This window comes from Podarcis gaigeae, assembly GCF_964106915.1.
Source record: "Podarcis gaigeae genome assembly, chromosome: 9".
In the NCBI taxonomy this organism is placed as follows: Eukaryota; Metazoa; Chordata; class Lepidosauria; order Squamata; family Lacertidae; genus Podarcis; species Podarcis gaigeae.
In genome coordinates this window covers 61,718,572-61,733,291 of record NC_139685.1, presented here as the reverse complement: position 1 = coordinate 61,733,291, position 14,720 = coordinate 61,718,572, and the positions used below count along the sequence as shown (strand labels likewise).

Below are 14,720 nucleotides of genomic sequence, written 5' to 3'. Positions count from 1 at the left end.
AGAAAGCAACCAAGCAACTTTGCTGTGAGTATACTTCATTGTGTAGCACTATAATTGTAGCAGAGGTCTGCTTAATAAGCTTGCTACAGGAAGCTAAAATTTCTTGGCCAGATCTTCTGACTACAAATTTATCATGTTGATGCAGCTAGGCAAGTAGAATGCATGAAGCGTATTCTGAAATCCTTATTACTGAGGGCTGACATACCGTGGCATGGTATGTGGCTAATGACATTTACAGTACCAGCAAATGTCATGTACATTTTCATGCTGGGCTTTCGGCTCAGGCAGGCTCTTGTGCAGCACTAAGTAAATGGCACCTTTGTGAAACATAAGCTGTTGAATACCAACAGCACTCAATTTTTGCAGCACCTTCCACTGGGGGAACCAAACATTTCCCCAACCAGTTTGCTCAGTTTGTGACTCATTTTGAGTTTTGAAATGAAAGCACCTTGGAATGGCCCAAGGAACAGAACCCAAGCATATACTAAACTTTACATTTGACTTTACATCCACTAAACTTTACATTTGACTCTAGCTGAGTCTTACATTAGACATGCACTGAACTCTAAGGGGGTTTCCAACCTGCACAATTGGAAATCTTGAGAGAAAAACACTAGTGATTCCCAGGACCCTCCAGAAGGCACTTAGACTCTTCTGAAACAAATAAAACATAGGCAGCCTGATCCAAAAAAACAGGCAGCCACTTCTAATTCCTGTAAATATAAAATTAGACAGGGCAGGAGGCATCGGTGAGTGTGCAATAGTGCTGGTGGCTTCATATTGTGCTCTCTGATGTATAGTCAGTTGGCATTTCCTGCAACATATACTCTCACCATCATGTACAGTTGACATCTCTCCCCTGCTTCTGTATACCAAAGGCAGTTAGACTATACATGAAGGTAAGAAAAATGCTCCCAAGAAATATGAATTCCAAATAACAACCCATTGTTATATGGAGGGTAGTTTATGGGAAGAAAAATATGTGCAAGATCTTATTTTTCAGCACTAATCACTTGCATTTACTATATAAAATGAACATACAAAATAATATGTTTGAGTGCAAAGTTTAGCAAACTTCACTCGAAATCAATTCCATGTTAATTAGCACTATCAACAAGAATGTAATCCTGCTTTCCATTTTGACAAGATGAATTTTTACTGTAACATTAGCCAAAGCCACATTTTAACATTGATAACTCCCAGTAGGCCACTTTGTCTTGCTTATCAGAGGGATATCAGCACATATTTTTTAAAGCCATGAACACTTTTTTTTTGGGTCTTGTACAAATAGAGCATTTCAGCGCAAAGCTGAAAAAGATCTGCTGCTTTGCATACATTGATTAAGACAAAACTCTGGATCGTGTGAACTGGTTTAAGTTTAGTGGCTGGTGGAGGTGGCGAAGGAGTGGGTGAATTTAAGCATGAGAATATAAGGAGCTGGAGGAACATATACACTGATCTTAGTATGATTATAAAATCAGGAGCATTGTGTCTGCACTAGCTTGAATAGGAAAATAATATTGCTGTAAGGAAGAAGGTGTGTGGCAACAACCAGTTTAGAAATAATGAATCTTGGACTCATGTCGAAACTGTTTGTAGAAAGGGAACCTTGCTTGTCCTTTGGGGAGGAGGAATCCAGAACATTGCAGTGCTATCAGGTTATAAGAGGATACAAGAGAAATAAAGAGGGAATCCCTATATATAGCAGTTGGCTGAGTGTGCAGTTTCTTCTATGAACCATTCCAAATCGGACATCTAGCATGCACTCTGCCAAAAAGCGACATGTGTTCACCAAAAAGAGCAAGCAGCGATAGCAACACATCTTGAGTGCCATTTCATAGTCTTGCAGCTCAACCATACCACTGACTCTTGGCTCTGCTGCAGAAATAGAAATTTTGTAGGACTGTAGTTTGCTAACATGCTTTCAATAAATAACCTCTGACACTTTTTTTTAAAAAAAGTAGAAAAGCTTGGATTAATTGAAAGAGCCAGGAACAGTTGCCGCATGAAACAATGAGATTAATTTCCAATAAAATACAATGTTCAAAACGAGGCTATAGGGTTAAGGAAATACTGATGGGAGAGATTAGGACAATAAATGTCTCCTCAGCATCTTCCTGACCATAGCAAGTACATCGGAGGTTGTTTCACAGTTATCTCTACCCTTCTTGAAGACACACAGCTCTCCATCTAGACAGCCAATGAGGCATTAACAGGGACAAATTCTAGCCAGATGAATGATAGCTCAGTTGGTAGAGCGTGAAACTTTTAATCTCAGGGTCATTGGTTTTAGCCCAACATTGGGTGAAATATTCCTACATTGCAGGGGGTTGAACTAGATAACCCTTGTGGTCCCTTCTAACTCTACAATTCTATGATTCTGACTCTTATGAAAGCTTTGTTCCCCTAGTTTATGAAGGTGACCCGGAAACTACAATTAATCCAGAATGTGGCAGCTAGACTGGTGACTGGGGGTGGCCACCGAGACCACATAACACTGGTCTTGAAAGACCTGCATTGGCTCCCAGTACATTTCTGAGCATAATTCAAAGTATTGATGCTGACCTTTAAAGCCCTAAATGGCCTCAGCCCAGTATACCTGAAGGAGTGTCTCCACCCCCATCGTTCTGCCTGGATGCCTTCTGGCAGTTCCCTCACTGCGAGAAGCAAAGCTACAGGGAACCAGGCAGAGGGCCTTCTCAGTAGTGGCGCCCGCCCTGTGGAATGCCCTCCCATCAGATGTCAAAGAGATAAACAACTACCTGATATTTAGAAGACATCTGAAGGCAGCCCTGTTCAAGGAAGTGTGACAGTTTAATGTATTTTTAATTTCAGTTGGAAGCTGCCCAGAGTGGCTGGGGAAACCCAGCCAGATGGGCGGGGTACAAATAATAAATTATTATTATATTAATATATCTGTTTTGCCTTTCCTACCCTCCAGAACTGGAAGCTGAATAAGCTTAGCTTACTGTTACACTTGCAACAATTAAAGAATATAGTCCCATGGAACAGGATGGATAACACAGAGAAAAAAGGGTGGCATGGGTCAGCCTTCTGCAAGCATCCCCAAAAGCTGAAAGGGCTTTTTTTTCTGATAGAGTCCAAGCTTAGACCTGGGAGTCATTGCATGACAGAAGATATGCGTGGGGAGATTCCTGCGAATAGAGCTGATTAAGTGTTATGACACAGGATAAAAGCCAAGGAATAGCGACAACTCCACCCTCCTGCTGTATTATGAGAGAGGTGCTATTGGAAAGTTTCTCAGGAAATAAGAAGAGGAGTACCTGATGTGATTAATGCAGGGTGTGTTTGCTAGTTGTAAGGCTGCAATGCACTTGTATGAACTGGCTCATTCCCACATAACTTTAGTGTGATGGTGCTGCCTCAGTGGGCACTAATGGATATGGACGAAGCAGTGCATGGGGTTAAAGGCATTTAGATGTGACCAGCAAAATGCGGAATGGCCATGTTCAGCTTTCTTGCACAAATCATTTGCTTGCTTGCTTGTTTGTTTGTTTCATTTATTAAACTCCCAAAACTCTACAAGGAAAACATGCGCAGAATAATTGCACACAGAAAAACTACTAAAGTGATTGCATGTAGGAATGTGTGTGTGTGTGTGTGTGTGTGTGTACAGTCATACCTCAGGTTGAATGCGCTTCGGGTTGAGTGTGTTGGAGTTGCGCTCCGCGGCAACCCGGAAGTAATGGAGCGCGTTACTTCCGGGCTTCGCCGCTTGCGCATGTGCAGATGTGCCGTCGCTAGTTACGTTTGCTTCTAGATACGAACGGGGCTCTGGAACGGATCCCTGTTTGTATCCAGAGGTACCACTGTATATATGTATATGTATGTTGAAACAACACACATATTAAATCATTTCAAATTCAATACTATTACCAACTGGGATAAAAATTATCTACTTAGAGGTTTTGTTGAAAGAGGAACAACTTCAATTGGTGCCTGAAAGACAATACAGAAAGTGTCTGTATGATATACAAGAGAAGCATGTTCCTCTTTTGCGCTGTGGGGGCATTTCTACTTGGTTGCAGCAGCTTAAACTCTTAATGAAGTTTGTTCATGTGTGCACAAAAATACAGTCATAAAATAATTAAGAGAAACGGCATTTATTCGCAAGGCTGAATAGAAGAAATCAAATGACAGAGATTAACATTTTCATCTAGCATTGCTATATTTGAAAGGAATTGGCAAGAGCAGAAACCCAAAAGTGAGACTGATTTATCATTTGTGAGTTGAGTTATGGTTAATAGCTGGGAAGTAATGGTTGGAAATGCGAGCAATGGAAATTTCTCCCCTCCAAGACCGAATGCTCTTTATGTGAATGGGGCAGGGGTAATTAATTTATCAACAGTGAGGTCTATGTAGCAGTACAGCAGTGCAATAAATTATTAGAGAAAGGTATGGAAGCCCATGCCGTGAGACACTTGAAACTAGGCAGAACAGAAGCATATGCGAACATACAGAAGGGAATAATCCTACATTGGCAGGCTGAATGGAAAGGATAACTTGCTCTTTCCATCTTTATATTCTTTTAAGATTTTATTCATGTTCCCAGTGGCGGTGCTATTCATTCACTTGCTGCTGAATAATTACTGAACTGTTTTCATTCTCTTCAAGTAAGAGATGCTGATTTTGCCCTTGCCGGTTAATTTGATCTAAATTTTAAAATGTTAAATAGCTCAGTTAAAGGGCATGTATTTAGACTTAATTCTGAGGTTCTCTCTGGCTGTTGCTGCCTAATAATACCAATATATACCTTAAAATGAATTTGATCAAAATAAAAGGGTTGTTTGTTGGGTGTTGCTCAGCAAAACAGTGGAATAAGGAGGGGACAATTTTTGGTGACTCTCTTCCCCCCTACAGTCCCCACACCCCCTAAATCTGCTCCAGAGGAGTTTTTTGGGGGGCAGTTAATGCAGAGCAGATTGGGGGGGGATGCAGGGGGCTTGCATAGGGGAAGAGAAATCACTGAAAATTAGGTCTCATCCTATTTTGCTGACAGAAGCCTTACTGCACAACATCAGTTGATAGCATTTGCAACGATCTACTAAAATTTGTTTCCTTGCAGTCAAATTCTTGAAGCATATTATTACTGCAAGATCTGCATATTTAAATGTGATCTGTAATTATTGAGCTCTACAGAGCATGCCCTCCTGGTTGCTCCATTGCCTTCACCTGTACATCTTGAGGTGGCCACTGAGAAGGACTTCTCTTCTGTTTGTTCAGGCTTTAGCATCCCCACCCTCACAAGGCGCCAACCATAACAACATTTCAGTGTCTGTTAAAAGAGGTGTTTTTTAAATTGAGCATTTGCTGATTTGTATCAGTCAGCTTTTAGTAGTACAGGTGTTACTCAACTAAGTCACACACAGAAAACAAAATTGGGCATGATTCCTAAGATAAGTTAACTTGAAGTAGGTCACTGGAAGGAAAGTTTCCTATACGCTGTTTCCAATACCATCCTACATTTTTCAAGAGACTCCCAGTTTTTCAAAGAAACTTTTCGGTGGACAAAGGTGGCTACAGAGGTGGGTGATAAACTTTCCTTCCATTAACTTCTTCCATATTAACATTTCTTAAACTCCTACATTGTTAGACATAAGGAGTTTTGGGGCCTATTTTAGGTACTTCCCACTTGTATTCTCAGAAAGCATCTTTCCCCATGTCTGATGTAATATAATAGAGTATGAAGGCTGCTCCCTGGAACTGCCTGGAATATTGTTTGGGCTTCCATTTACATAATCAATGCAGAAATAATGCATGGCTACACCCATACTTTGTGCTGATGATGGCGGCAGCTTTGATCGAGTTTCTGGATCCACTTATCTCACTTTCAGCTTTGTATGTCATTTTGTAGTGCTACTTCTTCACTTATAACTCATGAATAACCATGTCACATTGAATGATAAAGGATCTACAGTTCTAGATCAATATGCTCACAACATGAGAGTGACCTCTCTAAAGAATTGCAAGAAGTTTCTGGTTTTCACTACTGGTTTCAGTGAAGGTGCTTGACTTGCCCTGGGCAAGTGCAGGCATGTTTCCTAATTGGTCCGGGGAGTTGGGTGTGTATTCACAAGGCCCTCTCTAATCTGTACTCCGCTGACAACTTTATGGATGGAGTCCCAATTTCGTGTGGATTGGTGATGCCGATTTCCCTAGATATGTTTGCTAACAACTCTAGGTCCATAGCACTAAAGTTGCACTTGGAGGCATGATCCTCAAGATGAGGAGGGGGTTTGCTTTTGAATCACATAGTCCTACCAGCACATTGCTGCCACGAGAGAACCTATGCAGAGTACTACCTCAACACAGTATAACAACACAGTATAGTTGTAGAGCTTGATATTCTTAATCTCAGGGTCGCAGGTATGAGTCCCACATTGGGCAAAGATTTCCTGCATTGCAGGGTGTTGGACTAGACAACCCTCACAGTCCATTCCAACACTACAATTCTGTAATTCTATGACTTGTTAGTGTTCTGTACTGATCACTGTATGGTTGTAGCACAACATGACCCAATTATTTACTGACATGCTGGAAGCTAATTTGTGTAAAGCTTAAGTGAACATTGCCAGTGGTCAAATAATCAAATAATCCTTCCCCTCCATCAATTACTGTTGGAGCTGGACTTTAAAGTACGGACTGAATGCTCTTTCCTAGAGGCCACCATGCCCTGCTGGGATCGCGTGACTTGATCCTTACAATGAATTCTTATTGTAAGAACGTTTGTAACATTTGGTTTTTGAATGACCACTTAGAAATTTCACAAACTCTGATTAACTCTTGGGGTAATGCTCTTGGGTGGTAATTTTTTAAAAATTCATACTTATATCTTTGCATTTGTTACCTTGCAGTTGAGTGATGGAGGCAAAGCGGCTAATGCAAACGTAGGAATAGGTGACGTTGTTCTCAGTATCGATGGGATAAGTGCCGATGGCATGACTCACCTGGAAGCACAAAACAAGATCAAGACCTGTTCAGGCAAACTGACTATGAATCTGCAAAGGTAAAACCTTTTTTTAAATAAATAAATAAATAAATATGTAATAACTCTTACTTCTAAGGAAAAACCACACATTGTTCTTTTTGTATGTTGGAATGCATGTATATCAACCTTTGCCTGGTAGCATCCTTTGATGTTTTGCGATGTAATGGAGTTATGTAGCTTGAAGGGGCATCATTAATTTAGTATTATTATTTTACTAAAATGGTTGGGTGTATTTGTATGACCCAAACCTGTCAGATCACCCTGTAGAGAAATATCTCCTGAGCTTTTAGCTTGCTAATACAGAGCTAAAATTTCACCTAACTTAGTGATATTTGTAACCTTTCCTCCTTATACTTCCTTTGAAACCTTGTATCATGTCTTTGTTTTTATGTCCTAAAGGCAATGAACTAGTATACTCTGAACCTATAGAGAATGAACTATCATTTTTAAAAGCCGCCACCCCTCCCCCAAAATCTAAATCTGCTTCTGTGTCCAAGTATGAGACCTGACAAAACGTCTGATTGCATTACCTATTGCTTGTAAGTGTCAGTGTCCTCTGTGTGTGTTTCCATCCAGTGATTTGGTTTAGGGAGGAATGATAGTGGTGATAGAAAACCAGAGTTTTAACTTGGAGCTCAGCCTAGGACCAGTTCTCAGTAAGGAAGCTTCAGCCTTGGAATATGAACAGTACTTAAAAAATAGAAGCCTGAGAGCATCTCCATTCTTCATCACTGAGTTGACTATAGCTCATCCTGCACACCTGGAAATTAGGTTTTAGAGTGCATTATTTAGGCAGGGTTTAGATTACAGTAATATAGAATCATAGAATAGAATCATAGAATCATAGAGCTGGAAGAGACCACAAGGGCCATCGAGTCCAACCCCCTGCCAAGCAGGAAACACCATCAGAGCACTCCTGACATATGGTTGTCAAGCCTCTGCTTAAAGACCTCCAAAAAAGGAGACTCCACCACACTCCTTGGCAGCAAATTCCACTGTCGAACAGCTCTTACTGTCAGGAAGTTCTTCCTAATGTTTAGGTGGAATCTTCTTTCTTGTAGTTTGGATCCATTGCTCTGTGTCCCTTCTCTGGAGCAGCAGAAAAAAACCTTTCTCCCTCCTCTATGTGACATCCTTTTATATATCTGAACATGGCTGTCATATCACCCCTTAACCACCTCTTCTCCAGGCTAAACATGCCCAGCTCCCTTAGCCGTTCCTCATAAGGCATCGTTTATATAGCATCTGGTACTTGTCACTGCAAACAGTTTATTTGTTCTGCAGGAGAGAGCATCCTGCAGAAATGGACCTTGAATGTGGTGGGACCTTCCTTTATCTATCAGACAACCACTATCTCTGTTATCTTTTAGGTGTTTGTTGAGCCTTTATAACCAGCTGGGATAGCCATCTTCACTGAGAAGCCTCATTGAAGCCCCTTTCAACAAGGCTTCTCAGTGAAGATGGCTTCTCTCTTTCTCTTTCTTGGATTTGAAATTGATATTATACAAGTTGAATTACTGCTGCTTTTTATGTTGTTTTGCTTTTGTTTTTATATGTGCACATGTTTTTGCATATGACAGAATTGCAAGAACGATTTCCTCATCAGAGTTTGGGGGTGGGGAAGGAAGTGTGTGGAGCAGTAATAGGGCAGTATGGGGAGTGGAATGTGGCAGCAATCCTGGTTTTTAGCCTTTATTTGGTACCTAAATTGGAAGATCCTTGGAGCTTTCCACTGAGTTATTCTGATAGTGAATGAGTTAGTGTTTCAGCTTCCATACAGGATATGAGTCACTAGTGTCTGCTACCTGACAGCTGGAGGCAAAGTCAGCTTATCACAGGATTAGGCGAGCAAAGATCAAATAAATTGTCCTTTGGTACCAGACTTGGTATCTTAGCATTGTTTAAGGGGGAATGCTGTCTTGTGGGTTTGTGCCAGTTTCCAGTCCCATATTCTCCATCTGTTTCTAATCCTCTTTGGATCCCGGAAACATTAGACAGCGTTGTCTCAGTACCAATGTCTCTCACATATTTTCCTACTGTCATGGTTAGTAGCAGAAGCAACAAAAGTTTTGTGGCACCTCAAATTTTACTATGGTGCAAGGTTTTGAATGCTGGAACCCACTTAATCAGATGAGTGAATATCTGTTCTTTGTCAGGAAGTTCGTGTTACTGGCAACACTGCTTTATGAATGGTCATTGTACCGTATTTTTCGCTCTATAAGACGCACCAGACCACAAGACGCACCTAGTTTTTGGAGGAGGAAAACAAAAAAACACACAGTGCAAGCAGCAATTCCTCTTGCTGTTCTGGCTTCTGGGATAGCTGCGCAGTGTGCATTCACTCCATAAGACGCACACACATTTCCCCTTACTTTTTAGGAGGGAAAAAGTGAGTCCTATAGAGCAAAAAATACGATAATTCTTTTATATTCATTCAAGCCTGAATTGTCTCAGTCTTCTTCATTTCATTTCCCTCTTTCCTCCACTTATTGTACATATATTTATGTACACCCATGTGCATATCAATCTGTCAGTTTAGGATTACACTTTTTGCATCTTATGAAATAGCCTGTAGTCCATGAAAGCCTACAATATAACAATTTTTTCGGTCCTTAGGGTGCCATAAGACTAATATATTTGCTGTAATAAACTAACCCCTGGAAATGGTTAGTAGAAAGGATACTTAGGGTTGCAGGATATGCTGTATCCAGATAGACGCCTGGGGCCCCCTATGTGTGCTGTATAGCAAGAGCTATGGAAGTCTGTATCTTCCTTCATGTGTTATGAACGAGACCTCATGTGTTGAAGAGGAAGCTTGCCCTTACCCTGACCTTGTTACTGAACCAATGTCCCAATGTTGACACCATGCATGTGGATGTCCCCAAATAGGAAGCCTTTAGATATAAAGCTCTATGTAAACTGGGGCTCTGCATGATGTATCTCTATGCATGTCGGTTTCTGCTCTTGGTTCCAGCAGTGACTTTTGGGGCTCCAGACTTTGAAAGCAGGGCTGCGCACACAGCATCGTTTCCTCTTTATCATGTGTAAAGGTAAAGGTAAAGGGACCCCTGACCATTAAGTCCAGTCGCGGACAACTCTGGGGTTGCGGCACTCGTCTCACTTTACTGGCCAAGGGAGACTGCGTTTTGTCTGCAGACAGCTTCCGGGTCATGTGGCCAGCATGACTAAGCCGCTTCTGGCGAAAAAGAGCAGCGCATGGAAACCCTGTTTACCTTCCCGCTGGAGTGGTACCTATTTATCTACTTGCACCTTGACATGCTTTCGAACTGCTAGGTTGGCAGGTGCAGGGACTGAACAACGGGAGTGCACCCCGTTGCGGGGATTCGAACCGCAGACCTTCTGATCAACAAGCCCTAGGCTCTGTGGTTTAGACCACAGTGCCACCCGCATCATGTGCAGACCCCTTAATAAGCATACAGTTTTAAGGCAGCTTCTGTTATGCTGTTACTAGAAAACAGGTAAATGACTGCAGCGTATGCCAGAGATTTCGGTTTATGCCGAAATAACAGCAGACAGCACTTTCATCAAAGGAGTGAATTGGTGTGAACATTCCTAAACTGCTCCCTCTGTCAGATATATTCCAGCAGTTGCCTGTTAAAATGAACAAGTTCCATCCTCTTTCTTTTTAACACTTTGAACTGTTAGAATGGTACTCTAAGAGTGAAGCGGGATGTTGACAATGTTTTCAGCAGCTGCTGCAGCTACTGGTACTATCTTTATTAGCATCAAGAGTGTACCATGTTTTGAACAGAACACAGCAATGACATATTCCCAGTCCAGAAGCCTTGCTCACATCAGCTTGATAAGATAAGAGTGGAACTGAAAAATCAGGGATGCAGTGAAGTAGGAAACTGGCACAGGTAGTGTTCTTGTGAACGCTTTCTGCTATATAATTTGCTTTGTTTATGGTTTAGTTCGTTCTCATCATCATGCACATGAAATCTATTTAAGGTTGTGAGCATGTCCATAACCGTCTTTCACAGCACCCTAACTTCCCCAATGGCTTTGTAGGATTATTATTATTATTATTTTGCTCCCTGGTATTTCATTTTTTTCCTTTTTCAGTTGAAGTACAGACTTGTTTCCCATGAGAACAGATGGAAACCAGATGCAATTTTTTGGACAGACTTCAACTCCAAGTCATTTAACACACACTTGGATAAATTATTTTATAAGCTACTGAAAATAAATGTATTAAACGGTACATCTATTTCCAGTTGAGTTGAATGGGGATGATACTTTACAACTTTTCTTGTGGAGAGACCAGTAATAGAAAGTATATAGAGCGCTGCAGTTATATGTCACCCCCCCCCCATTCCATGCACCCATCTCTTTCTTGTACATAATGTGAAACAGAATGCCAATTGAAAGCTTCTTTCAATTTGGTACTGGAGAAATTTGAGCAAAGCAATAGTAGTCATGGGAAAAGGGTTACACAGACCCACCAACCACAGTTCAAACTATTTCTCTCCCCAACTCCCTCTGAAAATTTGGTTGTCTTTATAAACAAAAAAGAGCATCAGGGTCCCATTACACTAATTTGTGTGGAATGTACTTGGCATCTTTTGTTTTAGCGTTAATTTGGAGCAGAGCCTATAGGGGAGCTTCTCACCATAGTGGATCCTTCTCATATTTCCTATAACAATCCTTCTCATGTTTTTTCCCTTTCCTTACAAACCATAGTCTCAATATTAAGCACAATTATGTGCATGCAATCCTAAGTACCTAGTTATTCCAGTCTCCATCAATCATTTCTTCTGTGTAAATAGTATGCCTGCTCCGCTAAAAATATTAATCTAAACTGTGCACAGGGTGGGGACAAACATGTATTTATTTGGGGGAATGAAGCTATTGGAGATGTAACTATGATGATAATGATGATGGTGTCTAGCTTTGTGTCTCTTCCATGTTATCAAGAAGGGGGGTGGGAGAGCATTCTAAGAAAGGTAATCTTTAAAAGAAGCTAAGAGTGGGAGGAGCTACACTGATAAGATTGTGGCTGATATCTTTTGTCAGTTCCATTTATGAACTGCAAAATTGCTATTCATAAACTACCCCCTTCCCAAAAGTTCAAGAGATGCTCAAACGCTTTCAGGGGAAATTAGAAGGGTGAATCAATGACCTCTTATTTAAAGGACAAATTCCTCTTGTTTTTTCCTCTACACTTCGTTTTCTGCTTTGAGAGAGGAACTGTTCCTCTTTATTACATTGAGGACTTCTGTTTTCTGCTTCTTCTTTCCAGCTTCATTAACTTAAAAGATATCAGTAAAATGATATGTAGTATTCGCTGTACGTTTCTCCCACTTCTTTCTTAATGAATTCCTGCATCTACTCAAACTGTAGACCGCAACAACATAAACTATCTGTAGGAGACTGTGTGCCAATAAATGTTATGGCATGTTAAAAAAAATGCAGAAGGGTTGTAATTTAACACAATGGTTTTTCGTTGTGGCTAATTCTATGACACTAGGATGATGTTGGGCCTTGACATATATGTGTTTGGAGGGTGTACCCCAGAATACAGCCAACATTCATGCAAAGGAATTTTGGCTATCTAAAATGCAGATAGTAGCAATTGCCCAGTTTAAATTTCTTGACTTGCCAGATGAAGGGATGCTTTAATCCTGCACTTGGAAGCAAGCCTCCTTGATGTCACTCGCTTTGAAGTACTTAGGCTCATGATATGATAAATTGCTAGAGTTCCTAGTACTTGATCTCTTTTGCCTTAAATAATCTATAAAGTTAATAGCTTAGGGTTTTGATTCTGGTTTTGGTTCAGAAATAGGATTTATTTACATCAGAGTTATTTTTCTATTTTTATTCTGCCTGATTTGGTTTAAAATGCTAGTTGCACGATGAGCACAGTATTAACTAACTGGCTATTTCCTCCTGTCTCTCTCTCTTTTTAATGCCAGTGAGTATATTGGCAGATACTACATTTCCCTTGAGGGGCTGGCAAAAGTTGATGTGAATTAGGTTCCCAGATGAATGCAATTTTGTGGAATTTGCTATACTTCGGAATTCCTAAAACTTTAAATAAACACAAGGGGCAGAATTCTTGATTCCAGCTATGTTTAACCCTCGGCAGACAGCACTTTGCCCTGTGCTCACAGTTTTAAAAACCTCAAAGTATCCTGCAAGTAAAATGAATTTGACACAGCTAAGCCCCGTAGTGAAGTTCAAAAGCAATCATGTTGGATAGAGATGGAATGCTGAAAGCTGGAAGGGAGGTGAAAAAGTCAGCTATTTTGACAGGATATGCAAAACTATCAGGTGGAAGCAATGTGGAATTCATCATAACAGAATGGTAATAACATTTCACAGCAGTCTTGTAAGGCACTTGCCAACATGTTGTAAAAGCTGTTGTGCCTTTGCATTTATAAACTTTATCTGTAACAAAGATTAGCCTATTTCGCAACATCCAAAATGCAGGGTTGTATCCAACTAAGTTTTACTCAGGGTAGAGCCATTGAAATTAGTGGCTCAAAGTTAGCCCTGGCTATCAATTTCAGTGGGTTTACTCCAAGTAGAACTAACACTTGTTTTGAAACCATGGCTCTCCTTTGTTAGTATAGTAATCATATCTGGTGTTTAGATTTTGAAAATTCATGTACATATACCAACAACCACTATCTCATTTACCATGGGATGTCAAATCCTTCATTCTTTACCTTTAATAAGACAGTCCCCTGATCCTAATTCCCAGCTCTTCCAAACCTTTTTCTTTAATGTTGGTGGATTTCCCATAAAAACCTTTGAAATGAGAACTTTCTGCATCCCAGACAACACCCGAGATACTTTATATTTTTTATGATTGCCATTGAGCCATCCAGTTACTGCCCAATGATTAACTTGCTAAGTGCACCAAATGACAGCACAAAGCATTCTTATTTCTGAAATGCCAAATGGCTTCCCCCTTCAAAAAACAAACAAACCTCTCAATATGTAACATCCTTGTTAAGTCCCATAGAAGTGAAACTGCTGACCCATGACAGCAATGTTCCAATTCTCTTTCACAGGCAGGCAAGACTCCTTCCTATTATGAAGCGAAAGCATCTCTTCTCAAGTTAGCTATGGAATGCAGGATTAGCCATTCCAAAGCGACTCTGTTCCCGTATTTAGCCACCAGACTTGCAGCAATGACGTAAAGACTTGATTCACCTGACATCCTAATACAGTAGCTGCCTTTATTTCCTTGATGATTGACGTTCAGTCATCTGGAATGCAATTTTCAAAAGAGCCATAGCAGCTGAAGGGGTGTGTGTATCGCTGGTCTAGCCTGTTCCCTTCCTTCCTCTTCTCCCCCACCCCCATTTTACACTGTCCTTCATTGTGGAACCTCATGTGCTTGACGGCTTATGTTAAGAGTTTCAGATGTTGCACAGTGCTGTAATTCTAGTTTACTTCATCTCCTCCTCTAACAAATGCATAACAGAAATCCAAGATTTGGGATGGGGGTGGGGGAGACACCCAAGCTGAGTAATTTGTAAAAACTGAAATAGCAAAAATTATACCAGCTGTGTAAATATGTCCCCCAAATCTACTTAACTTGCAGGGGAAAAAACCTGGCACATACTGCAATGCACACACGGGTGTCTGCACACATCTCTTTCTCAGGTGGTGTCATTGATCTTCTGGTGCAATGGATGCCTCCTCAGAGTTTTGGCCTTCAAAATAGCTGAGGAACTGT

At 40.7% G+C, this 14,720-nt stretch overlaps 1 protein-coding gene across 5 annotated transcripts in view; it reads left to right on the top strand.

Moving 5' to 3' along the window:
• The window catches only part of PDLIM5 (PDZ and LIM domain 5), a 129,481-nt gene that overhangs the window by 35,936 nt on the left and 78,825 nt on the right, over nt 1-14,720 (top strand). For all 5 annotated transcript variants that reach the window (XM_083756436.1, XM_083756435.1, XM_083756434.1 and 2 more), the window contains one exon: nt 6,876-7,027. In XM_083756436.1, the coding sequence (XP_083612562.1) occupies nt 6,876-7,027 (152 nt within the window). The remainder of the gene's footprint in view (nt 1-6,875; nt 7,028-14,720) is intronic.